Source organism: Nicotiana tabacum, chromosome 7 (assembly GCF_000715075.1).
Source record: "Nicotiana tabacum cultivar K326 chromosome 7, ASM71507v2, whole genome shotgun sequence".
Taxonomy (NCBI): Eukaryota; Viridiplantae; Streptophyta; class Magnoliopsida; order Solanales; family Solanaceae; genus Nicotiana; species Nicotiana tabacum.
Genome location: NC_134086.1, coordinates 156567561 through 156594245, shown reverse-complemented (window position 1 = coordinate 156594245; position 26685 = coordinate 156567561). Strand labels below are relative to the sequence as shown.

General features: G+C 36.3%; 1 protein-coding gene across 1 annotated transcript; it reads right to left on the bottom strand.

The window, feature by feature from the left end:
• Positions 1–18427: 18427 nt before the first annotated feature.
• LOC107831627 (putative methyltransferase PMT15) lies at positions 18428–25559 on the bottom strand. The gene is made up of 6 exons (XM_075217921.1): positions 24530–25559; positions 20563–20773; positions 20163–20460; positions 19165–19557; positions 19012–19089; positions 18428–18926 (listed from the first exon to the last, which is right to left on the bottom strand). The coding sequence occupies exons 1-6, from the start codon at positions 25220–25222 to the stop codon at positions 18689–18691; spliced, it is 1911 nt and encodes a 636-aa protein (XP_075074022.1). The 5' UTR covers positions 25223–25559; the 3' UTR covers positions 18428–18688.
• Between the last annotated feature and the right edge of the window lie 1126 nt (positions 25560–26685).

The following is a 26685-nucleotide window of genomic DNA, read 5'->3' as shown; positions in this document are numbered from 1 at the left end:
AAACACCCCGCTTCAAGTGGTACGTCGGTCCAGTCCCGATTTGATCATGATATTGGTTGCTTTCGAAGTGAAGCCACACACACCCACACAAAAAAAAATCCCCACTGAGTCCCCCTTGTAAGAATCTCAGTCTCCCTTTGTACAAATCCCCACAAAGTCTCCCCTTGCAAAAATCCCAGTCTGCCCCAGCAAATCCCCAACGAGTATGCCTTGTAAAAATCCCCACAGAGTCTCCCCAATAAAAATCCCCACTGAGTCTGCCTCGGTAAAAATCCCCAAGCAGAATGGGATGAAAGAACCAAAGCCTTACACGAGCAAATCATCACAGAATCCGGGAATGCGAGTTTGAACAGCCTAAAGGGATATCGCCTGTGAATCCAATCAATGGCGGAGTTTCTCAACAGGAACAAGGACGCAACAAAGCAATTGGAACAATCAAGGTCACCGAACCAACCACCATTTTCAAACTGACAATTGTTCTTTGTTTGGAAGATTGGCACAGGTTTGATCCGGGGCAACCGTCCAAAAGCAGGTGCCGCCCAAAAAGAAAAGGAATGCACAAGTGCAAGAAACGACTTTGCAATAAGGAATCGACCCAAAAGGGAAGTTTCCCCAAAGTTCTCTCCTGCATTTTACTAAACGAAATATAATTAAAAAACAAAAAAGGAAGTAAGAAGAAAAACTCAAAAAAGAGAGGGTCAGTTAGAACCCCCGGCATTTTCCATTTAGCCAGCATTAGGGCTCCAATCCCTGAACTGAGCACTTTTCCATTTAGCCAGCATTAGGGCTCCAATCCCCGAACTGAGCGTTTTCCTGTTAGCCGACATTAGGGCTCCAATCCCTGAGTTGAGCATTTTGTTTTAGCCAGCATTAGGGTTCTAATCCCTGAACTGAGCACTTTTCCATTTAGCCAGCATTAGGGCTCCAATCCCTGAACTGAGCGTTTTCCTGTTAGCCGACATTAGGGCTCCAATCCCTGAGTTGAGCATTTTGTTTTAGCCAGCATTAGGGCTCCAATCCCTGAATTGAGCACTTTTCCATTTAGCCAGCATTAGGGCTCCAATCCCTGAACTGAGCACTTTTCCATTTAGCCAGCATTAGGGCTCCAATCCCCGAACTGAGCGTTTTCCTGTTAGCCGACATTAGGGCTCCAATCCCTGAGTTGAGCATTTTGTTTTAGCCAGCATTAGGGTTCTAATCCCTGAACTGAGCACTTTTCCATTTAGCCAGCATTAGGGCTCCAATCCCTGAACTGAGCGTTTTCCTGTTAGCCGACATTAGGGCTCCAATCCCTGAGTTGAGCATTTTGTTTTAGCCAGCATTAGGGCTCCAATCCCTGAATTGAGCACTTTTCCATTTAGCCAGCATTAGGGCTCCAATCCCCGAACTGAGCGTTTTCCTATTAGCCGACATTAGGGCTCCAATCCCTGAGTTGAGCATTTTGTTTTAGCCAGCATTAGGGCTCCAATCCCTGAACTGAGCACTTTTCCATTTAGCCAGCATTAGGGCTCCAATCCCTGAACTGAGCATTTTCCTGTTAGCCGACATTAGGGATCCAATCCCTGAGTTGAGCATTTTTTGTTTTAGCTAGAATTAGGGCTCCAATCCCTGAACTTAGCACTTTTCCACTTAGCCAGCATTAGGGCTCCAATCCCTGAACTGAGCATTTTCCTGTTAGCTGACATTAGGGCTCCAATCCCTGAGTTGAGCATTTTGTTTTAGCCAGCATTAGGGCTCCAATCCCTGAACTGAGCACTTTTCCATTTAGCCAGCATTAGGGCTCCAATCCCTGAACTGAGCATTTTCCTGTTAGCCGACATTAGGGCTCCAATCCCTGAGTTGAGCATTTTGTTTTAGCCAGCATTAGGGCTCCAATCCCTGAACTGAGCACTTTTCCATTTAGCCAGCATTAGGGCTCCAATCCCTGAACTGAGCGTTTTCTGTCAAGCCGACATTAGGGCTCCAATCCCTGAGTCGAGCATTTTTTCATTTGGCCGGCATTAGGGCTCCAATCCCTGAGTTGCGCTTTGTAGACTAGAGTTTCTTCCAATCCCCTCATCAGTGCTGTAAATTTTCATGACAATTAACTCACGAAATTTGCCTATTTGAAACTAGGGCAGAAAACTTCGTTCGTTTGTTTTGTTGTCTCAGCAGGTCTGAACTCGAGGCGCGTGGATCGAGATAACCTACGGAATGAGTCTCAATCCAGAATAAAGAAAAGATGAGAAGAACAAAAAAAGAAGATGTTCCCACATATTGGAACAAACAAAGGGCAGGTCGCTCAAAAATTGGATCAAATTCCCGAGCTCCGCCAATCCTGTTTCACTCAATACTGTAGAAATAAACAAGCGCCTACAACTTGCGAGCATCAAGATTCGGATCGAAGTCTACAAGCAGAATCAGCTAACACCCAAGATCAAGTTGCAAAAGAATTATAGATAGGAATCTTGTAACTAGCGGTTGACAGGCATAAGTAGTTAGTTCAGTGTCAATTTCCTTTGGTTGTAATAAGGTGGTCAGTAAAGCGGTAGTGGCAATAGCAACAGCAGTAACAGCAAGCATTGCAATCCCATGGTAGTCCCAGCTACCAAAATTTCCCGAACTACATTGACCTGATTCCTGTTTAGCCCAGGATATATAGGAAACCTCTGAAGCAAAGGTTCGGTCAAATGCTTACAAGAAATGTTTCACACGGAGTACCCGACGAGCAAAAATCGCTCATACCTACTCACTTTATCTTTGCACGAAAAACTCTTCATGTTTTCGGGCAAAGAGAGGCAACTGTGAGCACGTGATTTTTGCTTCACGGAAATTACTCCAAAAGAAATCGAAAATAAAACAAGTTACCTTCGGGTACAATTTTGAGAATTTGCGTGACATTTTTGGTAATCATTTTTGTCCGTAAATGTTTACTTTTTTGTAGTTAATCGCGAAATATAAAATAAATATATTACATGCTTATTTAGGATTTAATTGTATATTTAGGAATTAATTAAATCATAGTTTGGTTTTTAAAGAAAAATCGCAAAAGTATGCTTTTCGTCTTATGTTTTGTTGCCATGGTGTGATTTTACCTATTTAAATATTTTAATATGTGTGTGATAATTGTGTTAAGTGTTAATTAATATGTGTTTAGTTTTACTTTAATTAGGTATTGTGTTTTAAATTAGAAAATAAAAGAAAAGAGTGCAAATTGGTCTAAAAATCGGACTGGGCCAGTTTCTTTAGGAAAATTCGAGGCCCAAAAGCACCAAAACCAGCCCAAGGCAGCCGGTCCAAGAGACCCATCTCCCAGGCCACCAAACGACGTAGTTTGATACCAAAACTACGTCGTTTCAATAATAACACATCTCAGCCGTTCAAACCAAATTGATCTGACGACCCTCGTCCCATCTTCCTTACCCGTTACCTGACCCGACCCATTCCACCCAAAGACCAACCCGGTCTCACTTAACCAAACGATGTCGTTTTCTTTAAGTGAGAGATCCAGGCCATTGATCTCGACTGATCTAATGGCTATGATCAAACGACCACCCCGGTATATAATCCCCCATCTCTCACCCCACACCCCCCATAACCAAACCCCCCCCTTCGTCTTCATCGTCTCAGGGACTGAACCAGACGATCCCCACGAAACCCTAGCGCCGCCCCCTTACCCCATCGCCTGAAACCCGGCGGCATCAATGCCGCCGGTCACCAAATTAACACCCCTAGTGCACCTTGACCCCCTGAACACGAATCTATAAACCGTTTGGCTCGAATCAACCTACATCATCTCGAATCTTCATTTGAAGATTCGAGCCGGACCCCAACCCATGCCAAACTCCCCCAAATACATGCCAGGCACTCCCCTAACCTCCCTCGTGACCAAACCAGGCTTGGTTTGGTCCGAATCTAACCAGAAAAACCTGAATCCCAAATCTGCCCTAAGAACCCTAGAAATCCAAAATCCGAGTTTTTTGTCCGTTTAAACAAGAAGGTTGAGGTCTAATAGACTTTAATCGAAGTATTCTCAGTTGAGAACACTTTGATTAAAGTCCGTTCAACCCCAAAAGAGGTTCGATTCCAAATCCGGGACAGGGCAGTCTGATTTTTAACTCTTTAAGGTATTTCTCCTTCTTTTCTTTGTTGTTTCCATGTTTGTTTGGTTTTGTTCATATGTTGAGTGTAAGTTTGATCTGTTATTGTGTCAACTATTCCGTCCTATCTCACCCAGATCTTTATTTGGTCTAATTGGTTTCTGTGTGTTTATTATGCATAACTACAGTTTGTGTAATCGAGTCGAATAAGTTCCGTCAATCAGTTATGTTTTCCACAAATCCCTGTGCCTGTCAACATGAAATCATAATCCGTGTTTGTTCAAGTTTGGTTATCTGCTATTGATTTGTGCGTATTGTAATTCACACAGTCGATTCGATACATGTCGTCAATTAGTTTCAGTTTGGAATGGTATTTATCTGACTCATATGGTTGATTTGCTTACTAAGGCTTCTGAGAACTGATTGCACTATGCTTAGCCTGTTTATTTGAATCAGAAATCACTTAAGGATTGGTTATAGCTGTTAGTGTTTAGCATAGGTTTCAGATTGTAGTTTAATTTAATGACATGTATACTCATTTTTGACCTTGGGCAGCATGTGTTTTGTCAGTTGCTAATGAATTAGAGTAGAATGGACAGCATGTGCTGTCAGGGCATATTCAGGCTGCCCATATTTGCTTAATTTAATAAAGGATAGACACTTTAACAATAAAAAAGGGGGATGTCAGGGGAATCTCATGGGAAGGGCTTTTTTCTTTAGTCTGTGAGTGGAAAAACAGGAGGAGAACATGGGGGGAGTTCAATTGCTTTAACAGGCTGGGGAATGGAGTCACTTTGGGCTATAAAAAAGAGAGGGGTTTTCTGAACTAGAGGAGGTTTTTTTTAAGAGTTAAAGGAGGGAAAAAGAAAAGGAGATCAGAAAATAAAAGAGAGTGTTGAGAGAGGTTTCTGAAATCAGAAAGGGAGAAGAGAGAAAAACTGGAAAGGAAAGGGGGTTCGGGACCAAAAGAGATTTGAGAACAAAAGAAGAAGCTGAAAATTCTACTTTTACTCACTTTTTCTGTTTGAAATCAGCATCAACTGCTTTGTTCTATCTGAAACTTGGGTTTCTTTCCTTTGAGTGTCTGAAAAATCAGAAACTGTGTTCTATTATTGTGTCGGATTCATCTATTACCTGTTGATTAACATTGGAGTTTCCTGGGTCTCAACTGATCCTTGTTGAGTCTTTTGCTTGAACATTGGGTACTGTTTCATTGAGTTACTGCTGGTTTATTCTGTCTGGGGGTGCTACTGTTGCTGTATTTGTTGTTGTTGCTGCTATTCTTTGCTACTGTTGCTGACCTCTCTACCTTCTTCTTCTTCTTTGCATTTCAACATCCAGGTACACACTAGAATTTCACATTATTGTAACAGTGAAAGCATGAAATGAAAGATGTAAAGAAGTTTAATCATTTGCTGCAATAATTACAGCTTTTTTAGATGTTGTTAGATTTGTGTAACTTGCTAGGTTGTAACTCAATAAGAAAATACAACAAGTAGTTTCGTATTTAATTGAAAACTTAGTTTGTTTAAGTGTTGTGATTTACAACGGTTTAGCTTGTTTAGTTATACGTATGATGTAATTATGTAATTCGTGGAGTGCACGAGTATTTAGTATATCGATAACTAGACTTCATTTTTAGTTATATTCTGTATGTATAAGGTAGACTGCTACTAACCTTGCCAAAACGCAATATAGCTTTTAATCATTTAATTTAACTCTGTCAAAATCGGATTCCATTAGGCAGTTTGTAGGATAATGTTCGAATCTCATTAGTAGCGTCCTCTAGTAGTTAATCTCATTAACCTAGTTTAAATAAGTTAGTCTCAACTCAACTTGAAGAATGTTTGGCGTGGGTTTAGCATTTTATTAATCTTGTATGCAATTTTTTATGTCGAATTAAAAGCATGTTCGCTCATGGAATAAGGCTTGAAACGATTCCCCGCCTCGTAAATAATTAATCCGATAATTAATAGGAGGCCAGAATTGGCCAAGCATGTAATTTAATTAGCGTGTATTTTCTTTCATTTATTTTTAGAGATAAACATAATAGAAAAAATGTAGTCATGCTAAGATTATCCTTTTAAAAATAATGAGACGAGCCTCGCCAAATAAAAAATGCAAATTGCGGGGCCCTCAATAATTGATCATAATAAATACTTAGAATTTGGGATGGATTGTTTAGTGAATTTCACTGCCTTCCCCAAAGATAATAACGCGTTAGACTCTTTAGGCGCGACTTAATTAAATTACATTCTTAAATTCGGGTGCGCATTTATGTGACCCAAATTCAAATCTCAACGGAGTCGAAATGTGTTAACAACTACGGGTGCATTGATTGTGACGTGGTTCGAGATGCATTTTCACGACGTTGCAATTCTATAAAAAATAAATGATAATAATAAAAGGGGTTTAAACTTAATAAAAGCACATAAGTCATAACATGTATTTAAATCAGATATTTAGCCATTATAACAATTTAAGCGACCGTGCTAGAACCACGGGATTCGAGGGTGCCTAACACCTTCCCTCGGGTCAACAGAATTCCTTACTTAGAATTTCTGGTTCGCAGACTTCATTTGGAAAGTTGAAAATTTCCTCGATTTGGGATTCAAGATAGACCGGTGACTTGGGACACCAAAAGCCAAACCTTTCCCAAGTGGCGACTCTGAATTAAATAAATAATCTCATTTCGAATATTGTCACTTAAATTGGAAAAACTCCCTCGCTCATTTAACCTTCGGGGTGGGCGCGCAAAAAGGAGGTGTGACAATGACGCCTCTCGTGAAGACAAGTCCAGCCGACACACTCCCAATTCATTTTTAAGCAATTAAAATAATACAAATTAAGTCTTTAACATAATAATAATCCCAAAATAAGGTGAAACAGTGCAATTGCGAAATAGACCTAGCCCGACATCGAGTGTCACCAGCCATGAGCATCTACTATCCGAGTAAAGACAAGAAGAGTCTACATAGTCTATTACAGAACTAAAACAGAGAAAATAAGATAGAGGGAGTAGCACTAGGCTGCGAACACCGAGCAACTACCTAGTGAATCTCCGAATCTGCCTGAGCTGGAAGAATCAACACTCGCTAGCGGGACCTGAAGTGCCTGAATCTGCACACAGGGTGTAGGGAGTAAAGTGAGTACTCCAACTCAGTGAGTAATAATAATAAATGAAGACGGAGCGACAAGAAAGCATGTAAGAGCACATCAACATACTATAAAGAAGCAGTATAAAACCAGTAAGAACAATGGAACAGTTAAAACATATAAAGACACCATAGTTTAGAAGAAACTTCTTTAAAATTTCTTTTTAACTGTTAAACAATTAAATGAAAAGCAACTAGAACAGATAAACACATAAAATCCGCCCCTCAGGTTCAATGTCAACAGAATCCGCCCCTCGAGCAATATCATGGAACAACACCAGCCCCTCGGGCTATATCTCATATCACATTGGGTACCCGCGCTCACTGGGGGTGTACAAACTCTAGGAGGAGCCCCTTACGGCCCAAGCACAATATCAAGTCATCTCGTGGCGTGCATCAGTAGGCTCTCGGCCTTATATCAACAAGCCACCTCATGGCGTACAATCTCAGGCCCTCGGCCTCATAATCATAAATCAGTGTATCCTCACAACACAGGCCCTCGTCTTTACTCAGTCAGAATCTCATAAACCACTCGGGCAATAGTAAAACATGATGCTCAGCCCAAATTATCATTTAGAATATCATTTAATGTGTTAAAACAGAGTAAACATGGTTGAGTTATGAAAATAGTAGAATATAGCATGACTGAGTACAAGTATAAAGTCAAAACAGTGAGGAAATATCAGGAAAAATCCCCTAAGGGTCCAAATATTGGCACAAGGCCCAAATATAGCATTCAGCCCAAAACATGATGATAGCAAACAGTTTTCAATCAAATACGCGGTAAAACAGTCATTCGGGATGGACTAAGTCACAATCCCCAGCGGTCCACGACCCCACACTCGTCATCTAGCGTGTGTGACACCTCAATATAGCACAACGATGTGGAATCCGGGGTTTCATACCCTCATGACAATATTTACAATCATTACTCACCTCTATCCAGTCCAATCTCTAGCCCGTGATGCCTTTGCCTCTCGAATCGACCTCCAGATGCTCCAAATCTAACCAAAATCAGTGCAAAACTATTAAAATATACTAAGGGAACAAAGCCCACTCGAAAGAAATCAAATAATAACACAAATCCCAAAATTGGCCAAACCTGACCCCCAGGCCCACGTCTCGAATTCCGATAAAAATTACATCAATAGCCTCCTTATCACTCCCCGAGTTCATTCATATCAAAAGCAGCAAAATCCAACCACAAACGGCCCCTCAAATTCCAAATTCTAGGTCTCCAGTTACAAGCCCTAGTTCTTCAATATTAGGCTTAAATTCCATGATTAATTAGGTAGAATTCACATTAGAATCGAGTATTAAGTCCATAAATCTTACCTCCAAGTGTCACCCCTTGAATCCCTCTTCAATCCTCTTCAAAAAGCTTCAAAATCGCCCAAAAATGGTGAAAGTTAGCCCCAAACTCGCGGACAATGGCTATTTAAACATTTTGCATAGGCATTCAAAACCTTCTTCGCGAACGCGATCAAAGCCCCATGTTCGCGAAGCACAACCTGACGTTGACCACATTTTCCTCCTTCGCGAACGCGGCTGACCTCTCGCAAATGCGATGCTTCCTGACTCCAACCTTCGCGAACGCGACTCCCCTTCTCGCGAACGCGTAGCTTAATGGACCAGCCCTTCGTGAATGCGGGACCTCCCTCGCAAATGCGAAGGCCAAATCTTCAGCCTCACCTTCTAACCCTTCGCGAACGCGAAGCACTGCTATCTGCAATACTTCAGCAGATTTTTCTGCAACTTCCAATAACTTGAAATGGTCCATTTAACCACCCGAAACTCATCTGATGCCCCCGAGACCTCAACCAAACATGCCAACATATCCCATAACATCATTCAAACTTGTTCCAACCTTCGGAACACTCAAAACAACATCAAAACACCAAATTCGCATCGGATTCAAGTCTAAGAATTCCAAAATCTTCTAAATTACGCTTTTGATAAAAAAAGTCTACCAAACCATGTCTGAATGACCTGAAATTGAGCACACACATCCCAAATGACACAACGGAACTACTGCAACTCGGAAACTGAAAATTTTAAAAAATAAAATAATTAATAGTTTCCGACCGATTTCGATCGAAATTTTGAAAATTAAAAAAAAATATTTAATAGTTTCCGACCGACAAGTCCTCCTCAGTCACTGCCATAGTTGACCCTCTCTTCCAGATCCTCGCTTCTATGAGCCAAATCACTCTCCTCGGGAGTTCTCTCCTTGACTACACCCTCCTCGGCTTTGTTACCCAAACACTCATCCTGAGCAATCTCTTCCGGTTCAGCAGTGTCCAGATCTGGCATCTTTGCCTCTTCTTGTTCAGGGTCCTCTAGAACCGCAAAACGGTTCGGGCTGACTAGGTCCAGTTGGGTCATTCCACTCGCACAACTAGTGTCCAGCCCCCTTTTCTATTGTCACTACTGGTACCTAACCCCGTCGGCTCGACATTTTTGCAAACACCGACCCTTACTCAATAGGGCAATTCAAAGAGGAGAACGAGGACAGCTGACTACCGCTAAAAGTGAGACTAAGAGTACACATTGTATGATTGAAAACTGTCGCTGCATACTACCCGGTGCTTGCAGGTCTGACTGGTGCCTTCTCTCCAACAGCTGCTTCAATCAATGTTAAGTCTGATCGGTCTGAAATTAAAGTTTGACAGTCAGTCAACGCTTTGAAATTTCCGTCCGACTTCGGTCGGAAATTTCCGACCGATTTTGGTCGGCACACGTTTGCGACCATTATTTTTCCGACCAATTAAAATCGGTCGGAATTCGGTCGGAAATAGCGGACGGAATTTCAATGTTTTTTAGTAGTGTTAGTTTTTGGAAATTGATATTTAAAACGTTTTCTAAAATGTAGATTTGGGAAAATATTTTGTGTTTGAATTAGTTTTTTCCAGAATGGATTTCTTACATTAACGTTAGTTTTCTCAACACCTACTTTAGCTTTTTCTTTTTCTGAAATATTTCTGAAAATATAATTTTATAAATTACTTTATTTGGTTTTAGAAATTGAAATCTGTTTTTTAAAGCATGGGCTTTGATTTTGGGTGTTTGAACTTTAGGACAAAACCATTCCAGAAAATAAATTTATTCTGTTTTTTTTTTTCAGGGAGTACTGCAGAGAATTTAAAAAAATGTTATAATTGTAAAATTGTTGTTAATACTAAAGTATTGTAATCATAGGGGTTATAGTTTATATATTTAAATAATGAAGGGGTTACATAGTTCACTTAAAGGGAAAAGGTAGGGCCGTTAGGCTTACTTGCCCGTCTATCCAACTCATTATATGGTTAGTTGATTCTCCTACGAATGCACGTGCATTGTAATTTTGTCTCAAACGAATTTTTTTATTTTTTTTTTGATTTTTTTCATCAAGTGTTCGGTATTGGTCAATTCGAATTTACAAAATTAATTTTTTTTTTTTCTGAAAGCTTGAATCCAAAATCTCTAAGTTAGAAACTTAGAATAAAGCGATATGAACTACTTCACCATAATATTTTATGATCGCATTTACTTTTTCTCTTCTTTTATTTTTAAATTGGTTACTTACCAACACCAACTGAACAAATTATTCATATTTTCAATTCATTTACCCAATTTTTCACCCATTACCACTATTACCCATCATGACCTAATTCAACATTTTATCTGATTCGACCGTGAGCCACATTTAATCTCACAACTTGTTTCCAGTTGACTATAGTAAATGCTTCAAAATTTGTCTTCGTTTTTTCCCCTCTATCTAGTTGTGGATCAAAATCAAATGGTGTCTAGCCGTTAAAATTGTCTTGTGATATCTTTTAAATCACGTATTATTTGTTTGATGACTTACGCAAAGTTGGTGTATTCGTCCTACAATGATTTAAAAGCTTTCAAAGGTTTTGGTGTTTTCTTAGGTATTATATTGACAAGCTTATTAGATTGTTTTATTTTGTTTTATTATTTACTTATTTTGGAGAAAGCTTGTTCCGTCGTATTGAAAGTCAAAGAAGTAGGTTTCGAATACAGTGATATATTGTCCTCTGTAATTTAAACAATTAGTAATTGTAAGTTTCAAAATATTAGTACCAATGAACACTTAAACAGAGTAATTTTTATGGGCGGTTATTTTAACTTTGTATTTATTATTCAAAAGTCATTTTTCTTTTCTTTTTTTATTACGTAAAAGTCATTCAATTTTATGTTCATTACCCAAAAGTCACTTTTCTTTCTTTTGTTACGCAAAAAATATTTTACTATGCTCTAGTTATCACAATAATCACTTTTACCAGATTTTACAAACCTTTCACTTGAAAAGTCTATTATGCCCTTGACAATATAAATTCTCCTATTTATGCAATACCTTCTATATTATATGCTATATAATATATTTCTACCCAAGTTTTTTACTTATAATTAAAATAATTTAAAATTATTCTATTTATTCTTTAATATATTCATACATTTATTTTTTTTCTTAAAATTAATTTTCAAGATATATTAGTAGCATTATTAAATTTTTCGGTAACACTATCGTGAACAAATCTCAAGTCCACTTTCTTAACCATGCTCAATAATATACTTTTAATGAAAATTATAAAATCAAAGCTCATTGATTTATCAACCAAGTCATAGTATCTATTAATCCAATAAAATACTTATATTTAGCACAATGATACGTTGGATTAATACTTTCAAATAAATAATATTAACAAATAAAACTTTAAAACCTTAATTAAACACAAATATCTTTGAAACTTTTTCGAAAATTCTTATTAACTATAAAACTATCATTTGTTAAATAAATCTATTTTTATTATTTCAAATAAATATTAAAAAATAAATATTTTTTATTTTTTTAATATTTCAAATATGTTCATGTTTGAATATGATTAAACAAATTGAGTGCCATGAAAAAATTAAATGCATGAGTATAATATAAAAATAATAAATAAAATAATATAAAATTATTTTAAATATAAGTAAAATACCTAAGTAAAAATATATTATATAGTATATAATAGATAGAAATGTTACTTAAATGAGAGGTTTATAATGTTAAGGGCATAATAGACTTTTCAAGTAAAAATAGTATAAAATCTAGTCAATGTGACTTTTGTGATAAATAGAGCAAAGTAAAATGATTTTTATGTAACAAAAGAAAGAAAAGTGACTTTTGAGTAATGAATAGAAAGCTGAATGATTTTTACGTAACAAAAAGAAGAAAAATGACTTTTGCGTAATTAATACAAATTTCGGAAAAGGGTCAAAAATGCCCCTGGACTATTAGAGTTGGTACAATAATACCCTCCATCCACCTATTTTGCAAAAATTACTCTCACCGTTATCTTTTTGGCTCAAAACTGCCCTTACGACTAACATCCATGTTAGGTAAAAAAAACTTAATTAATTTTCACGTGTCATCGTCCAATTGGCTTAGCTTAAAACTCACCTAAATTAAAATAAATCACCCACATTCTAAGACCCATAAACAAAAATACTTTTTCATAGTCTATCCTTCTTCCTCTCCCTCTTTCGTTTCTTTCTCCTCTTTCTTTTCAAAAATATTCCAGCATCTAGAACTCTCATACACCCATTTTTTCCTAAGCAAACAAAACTCTCTCTTATAGTTAATCACCGTCCTCTTCCTATTTCTTTCTCTATTAAATGTACACATCAATACTCCTATTTTTTCCATTATAGAAATACCATTCATATCAATTTTTCTTATTACACTTCACTGCTTCATACAATTAGCTCAATCAAGTGTTTATTACAGTCACATTCTCCAATAAGTCGTATTCTCTCATATTCTCAGGCATAGGATCCAAATATTCCTCTTGATTTAACCGTCTCTTTTTTTAAAATTAACGGTGTTGATATAACTTGAAGATCACCCTCGTACAATAGCTTAATTTATGGACATGATCGGATGTTCAGACTATGGTGAGCTACTGTAGAAGAAAAAAATCAAGGTTCGAGCAGAGATCAAATACAACTCTGGTATAATCGAAACTGGATGCGGAGTTGTCAGGAAATATACAACGAAAAATATTGCAAATGTTCAGTGACCATTACCATTGACACTCTGTTACTGTTCATATATTCAAGTGAAAGTTGTATGACGTAAAGTATTGGCGACTAAAAATTTTGGTTGTTTGAAATAAAACTTTAATGGTGTTTGTAGTGATTATTCAAATAGAGTACACGGTAAAAAAAAGGATGAGAAGAAGAAGAAAAAGAAGAAGAAGAATATGAACACACACGCTAGGGGGAGGGGAGTAGAGGGGGTAGAGATTTTTTGAGACGGGGGGTATTATTGTACCAACTCCAATAGTTTAGGGGCAGGTTTGACCTTTTTTCGTTATTTTAATTTAGGTGAATTTTAAGTTAGGCCAATGGGACGATGACACGTGGAAATTAATTAAGTTTTTTTACCTAAAAGGGTTGTTAGTCGTAAGGTCAGTCTTGAGCCGAAAATATAACGGCGAGGGTAATTTTTGCAAAATAGGTGGACGAGGGGTATTATTGTACCAACTCCAATAGTCTAGGGGCAGTTTTGGCCCTTTTTCGTACAAAGTTAAATGATCACCAATAAAAATTACTCATAGAATCACTGTCATATCACCACCAAAAAATATAGTAGGATAGTTAAGTCCATTTCACCTTTAATCAGAAGTTTGGGGTTTGAGTTCTGAAAATTTTTTAGATAAAAAAAAGTTCAATAGAAAATGTTTTTCTATTTACGCAATATAAATTTGAATTAATCAAAAATCTAATACGACTATCGGAAATCTAATACGAATATACCGAATAAAAAAACAAAATAGAATCACTATCCTATCTGGTTCCAAAATAGATCTCAATTAAAAGAGAAAACGATAGGACCATATACCCAACTCCCATGTGGTTAGTCACTTAGTTGATACGTGAGTCACCCCTCCATTCGAGAGGAAAAGATGGTTTGGCTCCCGTCTAGATGTCCCGGTCAAGGTGTGAGACGTTGATCAATGTGGATTTAAAAAAGGGTAGAAATTAGGCTAACTAAATACTTGAAAGATGTGATTAGGCGGGACATGTCATTGCTTCAGCTTACAGAGGACATGACCCTAACTAAAAAGTGTGAAAGTGGATGATTAGGGTTAAAGGTTGACAGGTAGCCGTAAGTTTCTCCTAGGCTTACTAGCGGTATTAGTACTATTCTTGTATTTTCTTATTCTTGGTTCTTTATTATACACGTTGTGTCATTCGCTTCCATCACCCTATTACATTATTGTTGCTATTATTTGTTGCTTTATTTTTACTATTCCTTGAGCCGATGTGCCATCGAAAATAACCGATCTACCTTTATAAGGTAGGGATAAGGTTTGCGTATACAGTATGCTTTCCAGACCCTACTTATAGAATTATACTGGGTTTGTTATTGTTATTGTTGTTAAAAGATGATTTTCGATAAATATGAAGAAGAATTTGTGGTCAATTTATCCGGCTATTCATCTCCATTTTTGTTTAATTTTCTGGGTGATATCAGTTACCAAGTGGCGTTGCAAAGTGCTGGACTCCACGAACCAATTGTAACATAGATACTAAGAAAATAAAGATAAACAATTTGATTGTTATAAATAAATAAAGAAAGGGAAAATGGCAGATAATACTTTCAAATGAACTGGAAAGAAAATCGCCTTAGATTGCAAGTTGGCTTGAGATTACCTCTAGTAATTAAACTTTAAAACAGAAGAAGAAAAACCTGTGAAATCCTAAATCCTTTTCGAATCGCAACAAATTAAAAAGTAAAATGTCTTACTGCAGCTATTCTTTTTTTGATCCCATTAATATAATCTCCTACAGTTTTTCTTATCGAGACATCTTTTTTTTCATTGTTCCATAAGAAAAGTGAAAAAAGAAAAAGAACTGAACAAGGAGACTGGATAAGCTTATGTGCAGTCAACAAGGGAAATGATGGAGAAAGTACAAAGAGACGATGAAAAGATTGATGCCCACTTCATTAAATCAATTTCATAAACATGTAATTTTTTACCGAGATTTTACATATTTAAATGTTTAAATATTCAGTTTAGATCTAATATAACTATTTCAACTAATTTTGACTCTTACTTTAAATTCGAAAATACAAAAAAAATAATTTTTGCTTTGTCTTATTTTATATTTAAGCTAAGATCATTAATATTCTTGTAGCAGTACTATTTTAGTTTACTATATTTTAACTTATATTTATCTACTTTTATAATATTTGAAAATACCAACAAAAAAAAATGTTTCACTTTTAATTTTTAATTCTTACATTAATCAATTAGGAGTGATTTTATATTTTTACAAATACTTTTTACTAATTTGGAAGAAACTTTGATTTATTAATGAAATTTTCAATTCTTCTTGTCCAAATGGAGCCCAATTTCAAACTCACTACCAAAGTGCAATTTCAATACCTTTATTACAAACCAAAAAGAAGACCGGTCTTCTTCTCCTACACACTGAACTAAACCTAAGAGACCCCAGCCGCCCACCTTCTTCTTCGTCCATATTCCAGCCATCTCCCAGGCGTTTCCATCATCATCTTCAACAATTGCATACCTCCGTCTCCAGCCGTCCGCCTCCGGCCATTTCGCCGGGATTCGACCCCCCCCCCCCCCCCCCCACGAACTGTACGCAAAAACAAAGGAGAACGGCTGGACAGAAAAGATTGGAAAAATTAAGATTGGAGGTTTTCGATTTTGGTTCCAACTTTCTTCTTCTGATTTTCGACTCGAGTTCATTCACATATAGATACATATAAAAAAAATTCAGTTCCTTGGAGTTTTAATTTTTGTCTTCAAGTCCGAAAAATACAAAACAAAATTTAGTTTCTTATCTGATGGTTGGATTCAATGGTCTATGTTCTTAATCCGGGAGGTTATTGAGATTTGAAGTTCCTTGGGAGATTTGAAGCTGAGTTGAGGTGCCTTGCGTATTTCGCTTCGTCGAGTTTGAATCATTTTGCTGTTATTCTTTGCAATTGGATTCAATAGATTCGAGGTCTTGTACTTGCATCTTCCTAATTAACCGAAAGTTTCACACATTAAGGTTTATCTAAACTCTTCTCTTTTTATTTGTTTGATCTCTATGTTTGCATATTGTTTTTTAATATAAGTATTGGTTCGTTTGTCTTGGTGAACTTCTATGTTAAGATACTGTCAAAATTTCTATGGCAATTTCGGATGCAAACGAAAGTCGCCGGATCAGTTTTCAAATTAAGTTACGATCCAATTTTTGCATCTGTTCACCTTCGTTAATCCCTTTAGCATCGTCCATGGATAGGATTTCTATCTAAGAAGAGAGTTGTTGGAGCTCCAAAATATTTATCAAGATAATTAAGTCCAGGATCCATGTGTTGGTTCAAACATTCAAAGTCTTAAAACGATTTATTTAACAAATTAGATTTTTGTCTCTTTATTCTTGGCTAATTATTTTAGGCTTTGTCCAAGTTAGATTGGTATCATTCAATGCAAAATGATTCATTTGATAATAGCTTAAGCTGGTGTTTGAATATAATCTTTGGTAAAGCAATTCTAGTATATTTTGTAGTGATATCTCTTTAGATCCTAAGTTTATTAGTTAAAAGATCACCAATACTCCTCTGCCATTAACTGGGTCTAGCCTTCTATTTGATATATAAGTTTAAATTTAAGTTTAGATTGGGATATCTGATATGACTAAGTTTGGAGGCTAATAAATCAGCTGGGGAGGATGTAGTATCTTTAGTAGCCCTTTTCATAGCTTTGAGTACTTCTGTTATGTCTTTTCCTTCCTTAGCTTCTATTTTCTTCAGTGATTAGAATGCGTGTTTGTCCATGTTCTCGTTTTTTTTTAACATTGTTTGGATGTATAAAATACTTGCCTGAAATTGGACTTTCTGCTAGTACCATGCTTAGGCCGACCATACTGGGTAGGCAAGCCTTAGGATTTTTATTAGTTTTGAGGCGAGAGGTCGTTCTCTTAGTTAAATTTATTCGGGGAATGACCCGAAGGAATTGTACATATTTATTTCGGGGAATGCCCCGAAGTACATGTAAATGAAGGCCAGAGATTGGATGACGTGAGGAAGCGTAGAATAGAACTTTAATATTTTCTGTTATTTATTTTTATCTTTTTAGGTGGGGATGACCTCTAGCCTCTTGTGTGTTTATTTTGTTTTTGTGTTTTTACCTCAATTGAATATTTTAAAAGCCGACTAGATCAAGTATGCAACCGTATTAGTTACGGGACTTGGGGAGTGCCTAACACCTTCTCCCCGAGTCAAATGAACTCCTTACCCGAATCGCTGATACAGACTTAGTTTTGGAGTCCAAAGTGTTTTAAAGGAAAAATTATTTTGAAAAACGGTGACCTGGCACACCGAAATCTATGTCAGCTGGCGACTCTGAGTTATTTCCTTTTGAACACAAATTTTTATCACGTTCTAATTAAAAAATCCTTTTCAAGCTTTATTAAATCCTTTTATTTAATTTAAGAGGTTTAAGTGAAGTTGGTAAAAAAAAAAAGGTGTGACAGTTGGTCATTTGCACTAGTAGCTGGGAAAGATTAGGTAACTAGAGCGCCTACTTGCCGTTATATTACTTCTCAAGAAACCAAACATGTGAATATTCCATTCAGACCAGTTGCACATAGGATTAGCCTGAGGGTGTTGTCTAGTTATATTAGGGTCACCAATCACTTTTCTGCCTCGGATTTACAATTTGTTTGGAAGGTTGAAATAGTCGTTTTCTAATGTATCATATAATATTGTACTGGATTATACTGTATTGTTTTGATGTATATAATATTTGAATAAATTGTATTATTTTCCGTTGTTTCATAATGTCATACACCAACAATATGAATAATAAACTTGTAATATTATAAAAAATAAAATAAGGTACGAGGTAATTAGCATTATTATATAAATAGATAGGGTAAAGGATAAATTAGGATTATTTAATAATATGGAAGGCAAGATGAGAGGGAAAAAAAAATAAGGAAACTACTTTACCACACCAAATCGGTCGTTCCATAAAATGACACTTTTCGTCGTTACGTAACGACAAATTTAACGATACGATACAATAAAATTTAAATAACAATCAAAACAAATATTGTATATAAAGTAACAATACGGTACAATACAACATGTAACAACCATCCAAACAAGCTGTTAGACCAAATTTGTCTCTGTACCAAATTTTGCATTTCAAAATGTTAAAGTGTAGGGGAGTAAAATCTTACAAGCCCTGTTCGAACCTCAAATAGTAAAAGACTAATCTCAGGGGAAAACCTCAGTATCCTCTTGTTTATTTTGAAGCAAAAAAAGATAGAGAGGTCAATGAAAAATCACAAGAGCCCATTGAACAAACAAAATTTATCAACAAAGGAAGTAAAGAATTGGCCAGATTGTAATACTACTATACTTAGAAGATTCATTGATGCCTATGAAAGTTGTTTATCTTGGTCAGGGGCTGGTGCTGTCCAATACTGCTTAGTAGCAATTAGAAGCTTTTCCCTAACATGAGGACCGCCTTCATGATCAACCATCCTGCTATCCCATTGTAGTCCATCTATTATGCTCTTCACATTTACCAAAACATCTACGTCGTCTCGGAAAATTACACTGCCTTGTGGCCTTAATATTCTGTCCATTTCCAATAATATATCTTCCATTTCACATCTGCATACATAGACGTAAATCAACTATCAAGAGAACATGCAACATTCAATGGTTGCTCAGGGAATATGAATCATCCAACGGTTACCTGTCCTGGTAGAGGCTGAAAACAGAATCAGCATGTATGAAGTCATAAGTTCTAGGATACGTAGACATGGCTTCGCACCTAAATGAAAAGAGCATCATCAGTAACAAGCAGGAAATGGCAAAAACAAACTTTCCAGAGGAGCAGTGGGCTTACCAGCTTTGGTATGTCCCAATCAAACCACGTTCATAGATAACTCCGAGGGTGTTGACTTCAGCCTCAACAGGGACGACATTCATGACCCAAACTGGATCATCAACAAGTGCAGCTGCAAATCCTCCCAACCAAGCATTCATGTCAAGTATGTTACGGTACCTTCCACGTTCTGCTAATTGGAAGTCCAGGGCCTTGTAGTGGGCGACTCTCTTCTTCCACAATTCTGTGTCTTTAGAGAAGCCCTCTGCAGTAACTCCCTCAATACTTCCACTAGCAATCCTAGGAGGGACGGCAGTCAATCTTTCCGGCCAATTCGCCAGTGGCCCTCCAGCAATATCTCTAACATTAGACACTTCAGGAAGGGGATTTAAACAAGCATCAATCTTGGTGTACCTGGAACATTGAAGAGTCTTCAATAAAATACATTAGGGAGTACTACCTAATTCTATACTTCATCTAGGACAGGTAACATAAATTTCTAGACTAAGTTGATCAAATAGTTCGGTATTACCGACAAAAGTGTAGAATATTGTTAAACAGCTTCAAAGAAAAATTAAGTGACAAGAGGTGTGGAATAACATAAATTAGTTCCAATGTGACACAGACCATCAAAATAGTTCCAATGTGACACAGACCATCACTTTCCCCATCAAAATGTATCGTACCCATAAAGTGTTTTGAGATGAATATGACAAAAGATTCCCTCCAAGGCTTAGCGAGTCACTCACCCTTTTCATTTGACAGTCCCAAAAGAGACAAAGAATAAGCATACAGCATCACATTCTTAGAGTAAAAATATTGAGAGCGGAATGGATTTCTTGCTGTTCGTTTCAGTCCTGCTCCAAAAGGCTGATGCACCTAATGATCTCTTAGAGATTTTGTGTAAGTGAAAGCGTAACGTGTCATGCGCTGCAAGAATGGGGACTGGGGAATGACAAGGAAATCCTCTAAAATCTAACCTTGGTTGAATTATAATCATTCAGTACATAGGACATTACCATGCTTTGTCTGGATCTTGTTCCTGGCAAAAGGGTGGCTTCCTGAAGACCTTCCGGTTAATTTTGCAATGCATATGATTAGTAGGCTTCTGCCAAATTGCTAGTTCGCCTTTCTGAGTTACTTTCTTCCAGCATAGGCTTCTCGCAACGCTCTCAATTTGATCCTGCTCTGCTTTCAAATCTTCGGCTGTTCTATTCCAGCCCTTCCAGTGATTTTCCCAGTTTATAGGTGGTCCAGAAAGAATCCAGTACCCACCAGGACGTAAAATTCGATCAACTTCAATTAAATACAGCCCATCTGCTCCATATCAAATGGATAATTAAAATGATCAATCTTCCTTTAGAGGACATACAAGATAAAATGAGCAAAATTAATTCGAAGTTATGTAATTTAGATTACCATATCGTCCCCAAGGGATGAGGCAGCGAGAACAATGCGCCATATCAAAAGCTCTTGCAGGGTAAGGCAGCCTTTTAGTAGCTAAAATACCAATCAATGCCGGAACTCCTCGCTCAAGGGCAAATTGAACTTGAGCTTCATGTGTGTCTTTTGGCGCAAATGAAATTGGTAGGATGTTTCGAGAGAGCAAGTAAGCACCCCAACTTGCAACCTGAACTTGTACATGGTAAAATTAGCCTCATATGGTGGGGGTCAAGAAATAGAACAAGAAAACTCACTTAGTTGGAATAATTAGCAAATGGTTCACTCATTCTAAAGGCTCTGTAGCTTGTTCTTTTGGGGCAGTAAATTTTTAAACTGCCTTGAGGGCACCTCTAAATCAGCACAATAGTTTAATGATTTTAAATATTAATATACTTCAACTAAATTTGCACCAACAGTTATGTAGTTGTTCCTGTGGGAATCTTCTAATATAGGGTCTAAAAGAGGTTAGCATGGACTCTTTCTACTAGCTGTAATGGTATTAGATAATTTTGCTCAAAATTTGGATCCTAAGAGTTTTTGGCAAAAATCATCCTTAAATTATAACTCAAAGCAAGGGTACATCCTTGTCTTATCCTAGTAAACAAAAACCATCCTTATACTATTTAAAAAGTTGCAAGAATCATCCTTCCATTAAATTTTATCACAAAAACTAACAACAATCATCATCAAAAGACCATGTCCATCACGTGCCTTTTCCCTTCAATTTTCCAATATTGTCCCTCCTACCCGATCGTCTTCCACCTTTGCCAAAAAGGACTAAGACTTCAAAACTAGAAGTTTCTTTCCATATGAACTTCACATCCAACTATGGTATGATAGTTGGAACTCTCCGATCTCATGCTATACTATTTCTTGCTATCTTCCTTTTGGAGAGGAAAGTGCAAAGCCTTTAAAAATAGTGGAAGAGTTTTGACTTTCTAAGCAGCAGCATGTATTTCAATACACATACGGTAGATTTTTATTTTCTATCTTTAATTTGAGGTGATGATGCAAGGTTTGTTTTTAAAATGTGACTCCAACTTCGGTTTAGCTCAACTATTGTGAAACCACTCACTCCGACAAATGGAAGAGAACTAATCTAGTTTCTGACTTTCAGGTTCTTGATTTAGAGCTAGAACCTTTTAATTTTTCTCATTTATAGGTAGACTAATAAAACTGACACAAAGAGAATCGGCACCCTCATCAAAGCTCGGCACAAATATAAGATTTTACATGATCATAATGCACTTCCACCTCAAGGTCGTGCCAATCTCTTGTTATCATCTGCTTGTTATAAGAAGATAACTTAAGGAGAAGTTATTTCAGTGTAGGCCATTTTTGTTCATTAAATAACAGCAACTTTAAAGAAGAAATAAGCAGCACCTAGTTCATCCTGCTAGTTTTCTTGAAGAAGAAGAAGAAAGGGAGGAAACAAAAATTAAGAAGGAAAAGGAAGACGGTCAGCACGTTCTTGGAAAAGTCGATTGGGCAGGAGGGACAATATTGGAAAATTGAGGGGAAAAGGCACGTGATGGACATGGTCTTTTGACGATGCTGTTAGTTTTTGTGATAAAATTTAATGGAATGATGATTCTTGCAACTTTTTAAATAGTATAAGGATGATTTTTGTTTACTAGGATAAGACAAGGATGTTTCCTTGGTTTGAGCCATAGTTTAAGGATGATTTTTGCCAAAAACTCCTAATAATGCAAATTTTGAGAATTCATTTCAGCCTGCCCCATTCAAGACTAAAGTTATTGGTGGACCACTTTTAAGTTTTAATGAAATAGTTAGTAGGAATCCATCAGTGACCGTGTAATATGTATTTCTAAATAAGCACACTTCCTTGACTAAAATTTAATGTTAACCTTTTTAAATTAACAGTATACCCTCTTGTTTAATACATACAATTGTAATTAAGGTTTGGAACAAAGAATGCGTGTAGTACCGGAGAAACAACTGAAACCAAAAGGGTGGGAAAATGAAATTTTGGGTGTGTTTGGTATGACAGAAAATATATTCCAGAAAATGTTTTCCCATTTTTCACTATTTGATTGCACAAAATAGTTTGAAAAATATTTTTCTACATATCACATTTTCTTGAAAATGGTGGAAATAACTTCCCAAAAAGTTACGAAAACATTTTCCAAAAACTACACCTACCCTCACATCTTACCCCAACCCCTCCCGTTTCTCTCCCCCTCCCCCCACCTCCCCCCTCCCTTCAAAAAGTATTTTTTTGTACTTCAAATTTAAGTTTTCTTCCTTTACTGTCACCACTCACCCTGCTACCCCCTCCTACCGTTCCCCTCCCCCCCCCCCAATTTTTTTAAATTTTTTTTTTGTATTTTAAATTTTTCTGTTAAATTTTTTTCTACACCACCCACCCCAGCCCCCCAGGCCCACTCCACCCCCGAAAGCAACCCCCCTCAATTCTTTTTTTTTTGTTTATATATTCAATTTCTGGTTGTTTCATTTTTCGGTTTACAGGTTCGAACATGTTCCAAAGTTATGAGTTCGGAGGTTTATGTGTTTGGATGTTTGCAAGTTTAGAAATTACAGACTTTACGGGTTTGAAAGTTTATGGTTTCAAAAGTTTAGCGGTTCGGAAGTTAAGGAATTTGTGGGTTCGGAAGGTTACTGATTCGAAAGTTTATGGGTTCTTGTTTATTGTATCTAAATTATTTATGAATACTCTTGAGAAGTTATTTTTCTTAATTTGCATACTACACACCAAAAAATGAGTAAGATTACTACTTGTTGTATTTTCTTGGAAAACATTTTCCAAGGAGAACATTTTCCGTTATACCAAACACACCCCTAAACTACATATGCCGAAGCAGTTAGTTAAGTTCCCATATCAGTTGCGTCAAATATTAAAATCAGAATAGGATTGCACTATAAATGTGAAAACCATAATAATTCTTTCGTTCCTTGCAATTTAGTCTTGAATTGATTAGTTTGTGCTCTTTTTGGCAAATCATTCAAACATATTCTTTAAGTGTAATTGAAGGAAACACACATTTTGGGTTTCAAACAATTGAGGATTCCACTGAGTTCACTACACCAAACTACCAACTCTTTTTCTCAAATCAAGTAAACCGAACTACCAACTTTTAACAGTAAAACCGATAATTTCAACGCTAGGAATGAAAATCCCACACGAAATGTATCACAATTTCTAGCAATCATCTTGTTCAACCACCCCCTCAACACACCCCACTTCAATCCATAACTATTCTATAAGAACTCTTCACAAGAATAAAACTTTTCTTTAATTAGAGAATAAGAAAGTCAAATTTATGAAATTCATTTTTTCCTGTAATTTAAATTTGAAAATATGTAATTTTAGACCACTCCCAACCAATAAGTTGGAAAACCATGTGCATTGCCATAAACTTACCCATTCTATTCTTACTTCTCCTCTTGAAAAGTCAAAGCTTCAAAAAGGGAAAAATTGATGACATAAATTTTCCTAAAAATAAGTCGTTTTTTTTATGTTTGATTGGCAGAAAATATTTTACAACGAAATATATTTTCCAAAAGCCTCACAATTATCAATCAACACGTAAGACATTATTATGAATCTCTAATACTCAATTTTTTAACTCCAAAGTTTGCTCACATTGTCAATCCCAAATGTACCCAATAGCGAATAAAGAAGGCTAAGCTCTCGCTATGCACGAGGTCGGGTTACGATAGGTTGGTATAAATATAAAACTAGTCAATATAAGAAGACTCGTCTAATACTCAAAATTTTAAATCAAAACACTACTTGATATGCTACCATTATTATCAATATTTAATAAATGTTTTTTTGGGAAAATACTTTTCATTTTCTAACCAAATACCAGAAAACATTCTCCAAAAACAAGTCATCAAACATACAAAAACCAAAAAGGAAAAGTCCAAACGAATTCAATAAAATAATAATAAAACTCACCCCGCAACCGGTATCAATGGCGGTCCTGATGGAACCATCTTTAAGATTGATCAACTTTCCGATATCATCAATATAAGCATCGGCGCCACGTGGGAACATGGTGCCGCCGCCGGGGAAGGTGAACCGGTCATCCTTAAACCGGACCCAATTCTGACCAGCTTTCTCTACCGTAAGATGTTTATGCGGAACATTGGCATACCAAACCGAGTCACGACTTTCCGGCCACCTGAACGGCTGTTTATAACCAAAAGGTGCCGGAATTCTGCACTTTAACAACTCATTCTTCTCAGGACAATGCCTTTCTCTATAAATAAGCATGTTTCTATCGAATTTCAACGACCTTTTTGAATCCTCACATGGGGTGTATTCGGACAACTCAGGGTTACAAGAAGGGAAGTGGTTTACACGCGCCGATGGTGAGAGTGGAACAAGGTCAGCGGCGGTGTGGTGGGCGGTGAAGTCGAGGGAAATCGATGAACCGTAATTGGAATTTGTGTTTTTAATTGATGGGTTGCAGGGTAGGGTGGGTAGGAGGGTGGTGGAGGATAATTGAGTGGTGTTAACACCACCTTGTGGCCAAAGTCCGATTACATAAAAGGTACAACAAAGAACAACGGTTGCAGCCACGTAGTAAAGATTAGCTTTCTTGGATTTCGATGTTAGATAATGTGACAAGTTGGTCCATATCGCCATTGCCACACCAACTCAAGAACAATAAAACAAATTAATGACAAAAAACAGAAAAGGATAAGTTGATGAACCTTGAGTCTGTATTTATCGGCTTGTCATATAATTGTTTGTTCTGGAGACAGAAACAGAGCTCTGTGTGTGTGTGTGTTTTCTGATCATGAGAGTTTTGATTTGAAGGGTGACGAATGAACTTTCTTGAGGAGGTGATGAGTTAATGAAGGAGTGAAGGTGGAGGGGGATTGGAAGACGCGCTAACGCGCCGACGCTCCCTCGTGAGTAAACTTAATTGAAGAAATGAGGGAGGGAAAATTAAGAAGACGAAAAGGCCACAAGGAAGGGGAAGTATATTTATGGATGACATCTGACTTATACAAAGGTAGGACTTATTTTAATTTTTATTTTATGTTATGAAAGGTAGGAAATTGGAGTTTCGGATCTTTCCCCTTTCTAGATACTCTATTTTCCAAATTTTCCATTTAAAGAGACTCTTTGGAAAGCCACCCGTAATTAGAATTGGTGTAATTACTAGGTAGTAATTACATAGCCTAGTAATTACACAGTTGCATAATTACGATGACTTGTTTGTTTGTCATAGTATAATTACTATATAATTACATGTTTACTGTTTGATTGCATAAGTGTAATTACACAGTTAAATTAAATTTTAAATTAAGTAACTATCAAAACTTAAAAGTTAATATAATAAATATATGCCTATAAATTTTTATAAGTATAAATGATATTATACTTGGTATTTAAGATGTATATTTTTTCGTGAATATACATTAATTTAGTAATCATATATTTATAACTAATATTGTAAAAATAATTTATATATATATATATATATATATATATATATATATATATATATATATTATTTTACAGCCTTATAATATTTAGTTTAGATACTTACAAAAATAAAAAAATATACGTTTTGTAAGAACATCATGGAATTCATGTTTGATAAAATAAATTAATTTATAAATATAATGTCATAACATTAGTCAAATATTTCACAAAACTAATCTATAAATTCTAACTAAAAAATGAACAACATGCAATGTGAGCCAATACTATTAAAACAAGTAAATTAGAACCATGAATATAACACAATTTCAAAATTCAAAAAAAAAAATAGTTTAACATATGTCAAATTCCGACTTAATATAGTAAGTTTCACTGTAACTTAAGATTAGGAAACATGACAAGTTTATAATCACATTCAACAACGAAATTCCACTTTAATTGCATCATTCATTATATGCCAAGTTTGTTAATGACTCATTATTTCTAATATTAGGAGGTGTAGTTTCAAAAAAATATATATATATAAGCAATTACATGGAATCACAAGAAGTAATAAAGATAGAGAAACAAAAGATAAATAATGTACAAAGAAAATATATTTTAAAATTTCAAAAGAAATTAAAAAATTAAAATAATAGAAATAAAAAGTTATAAAG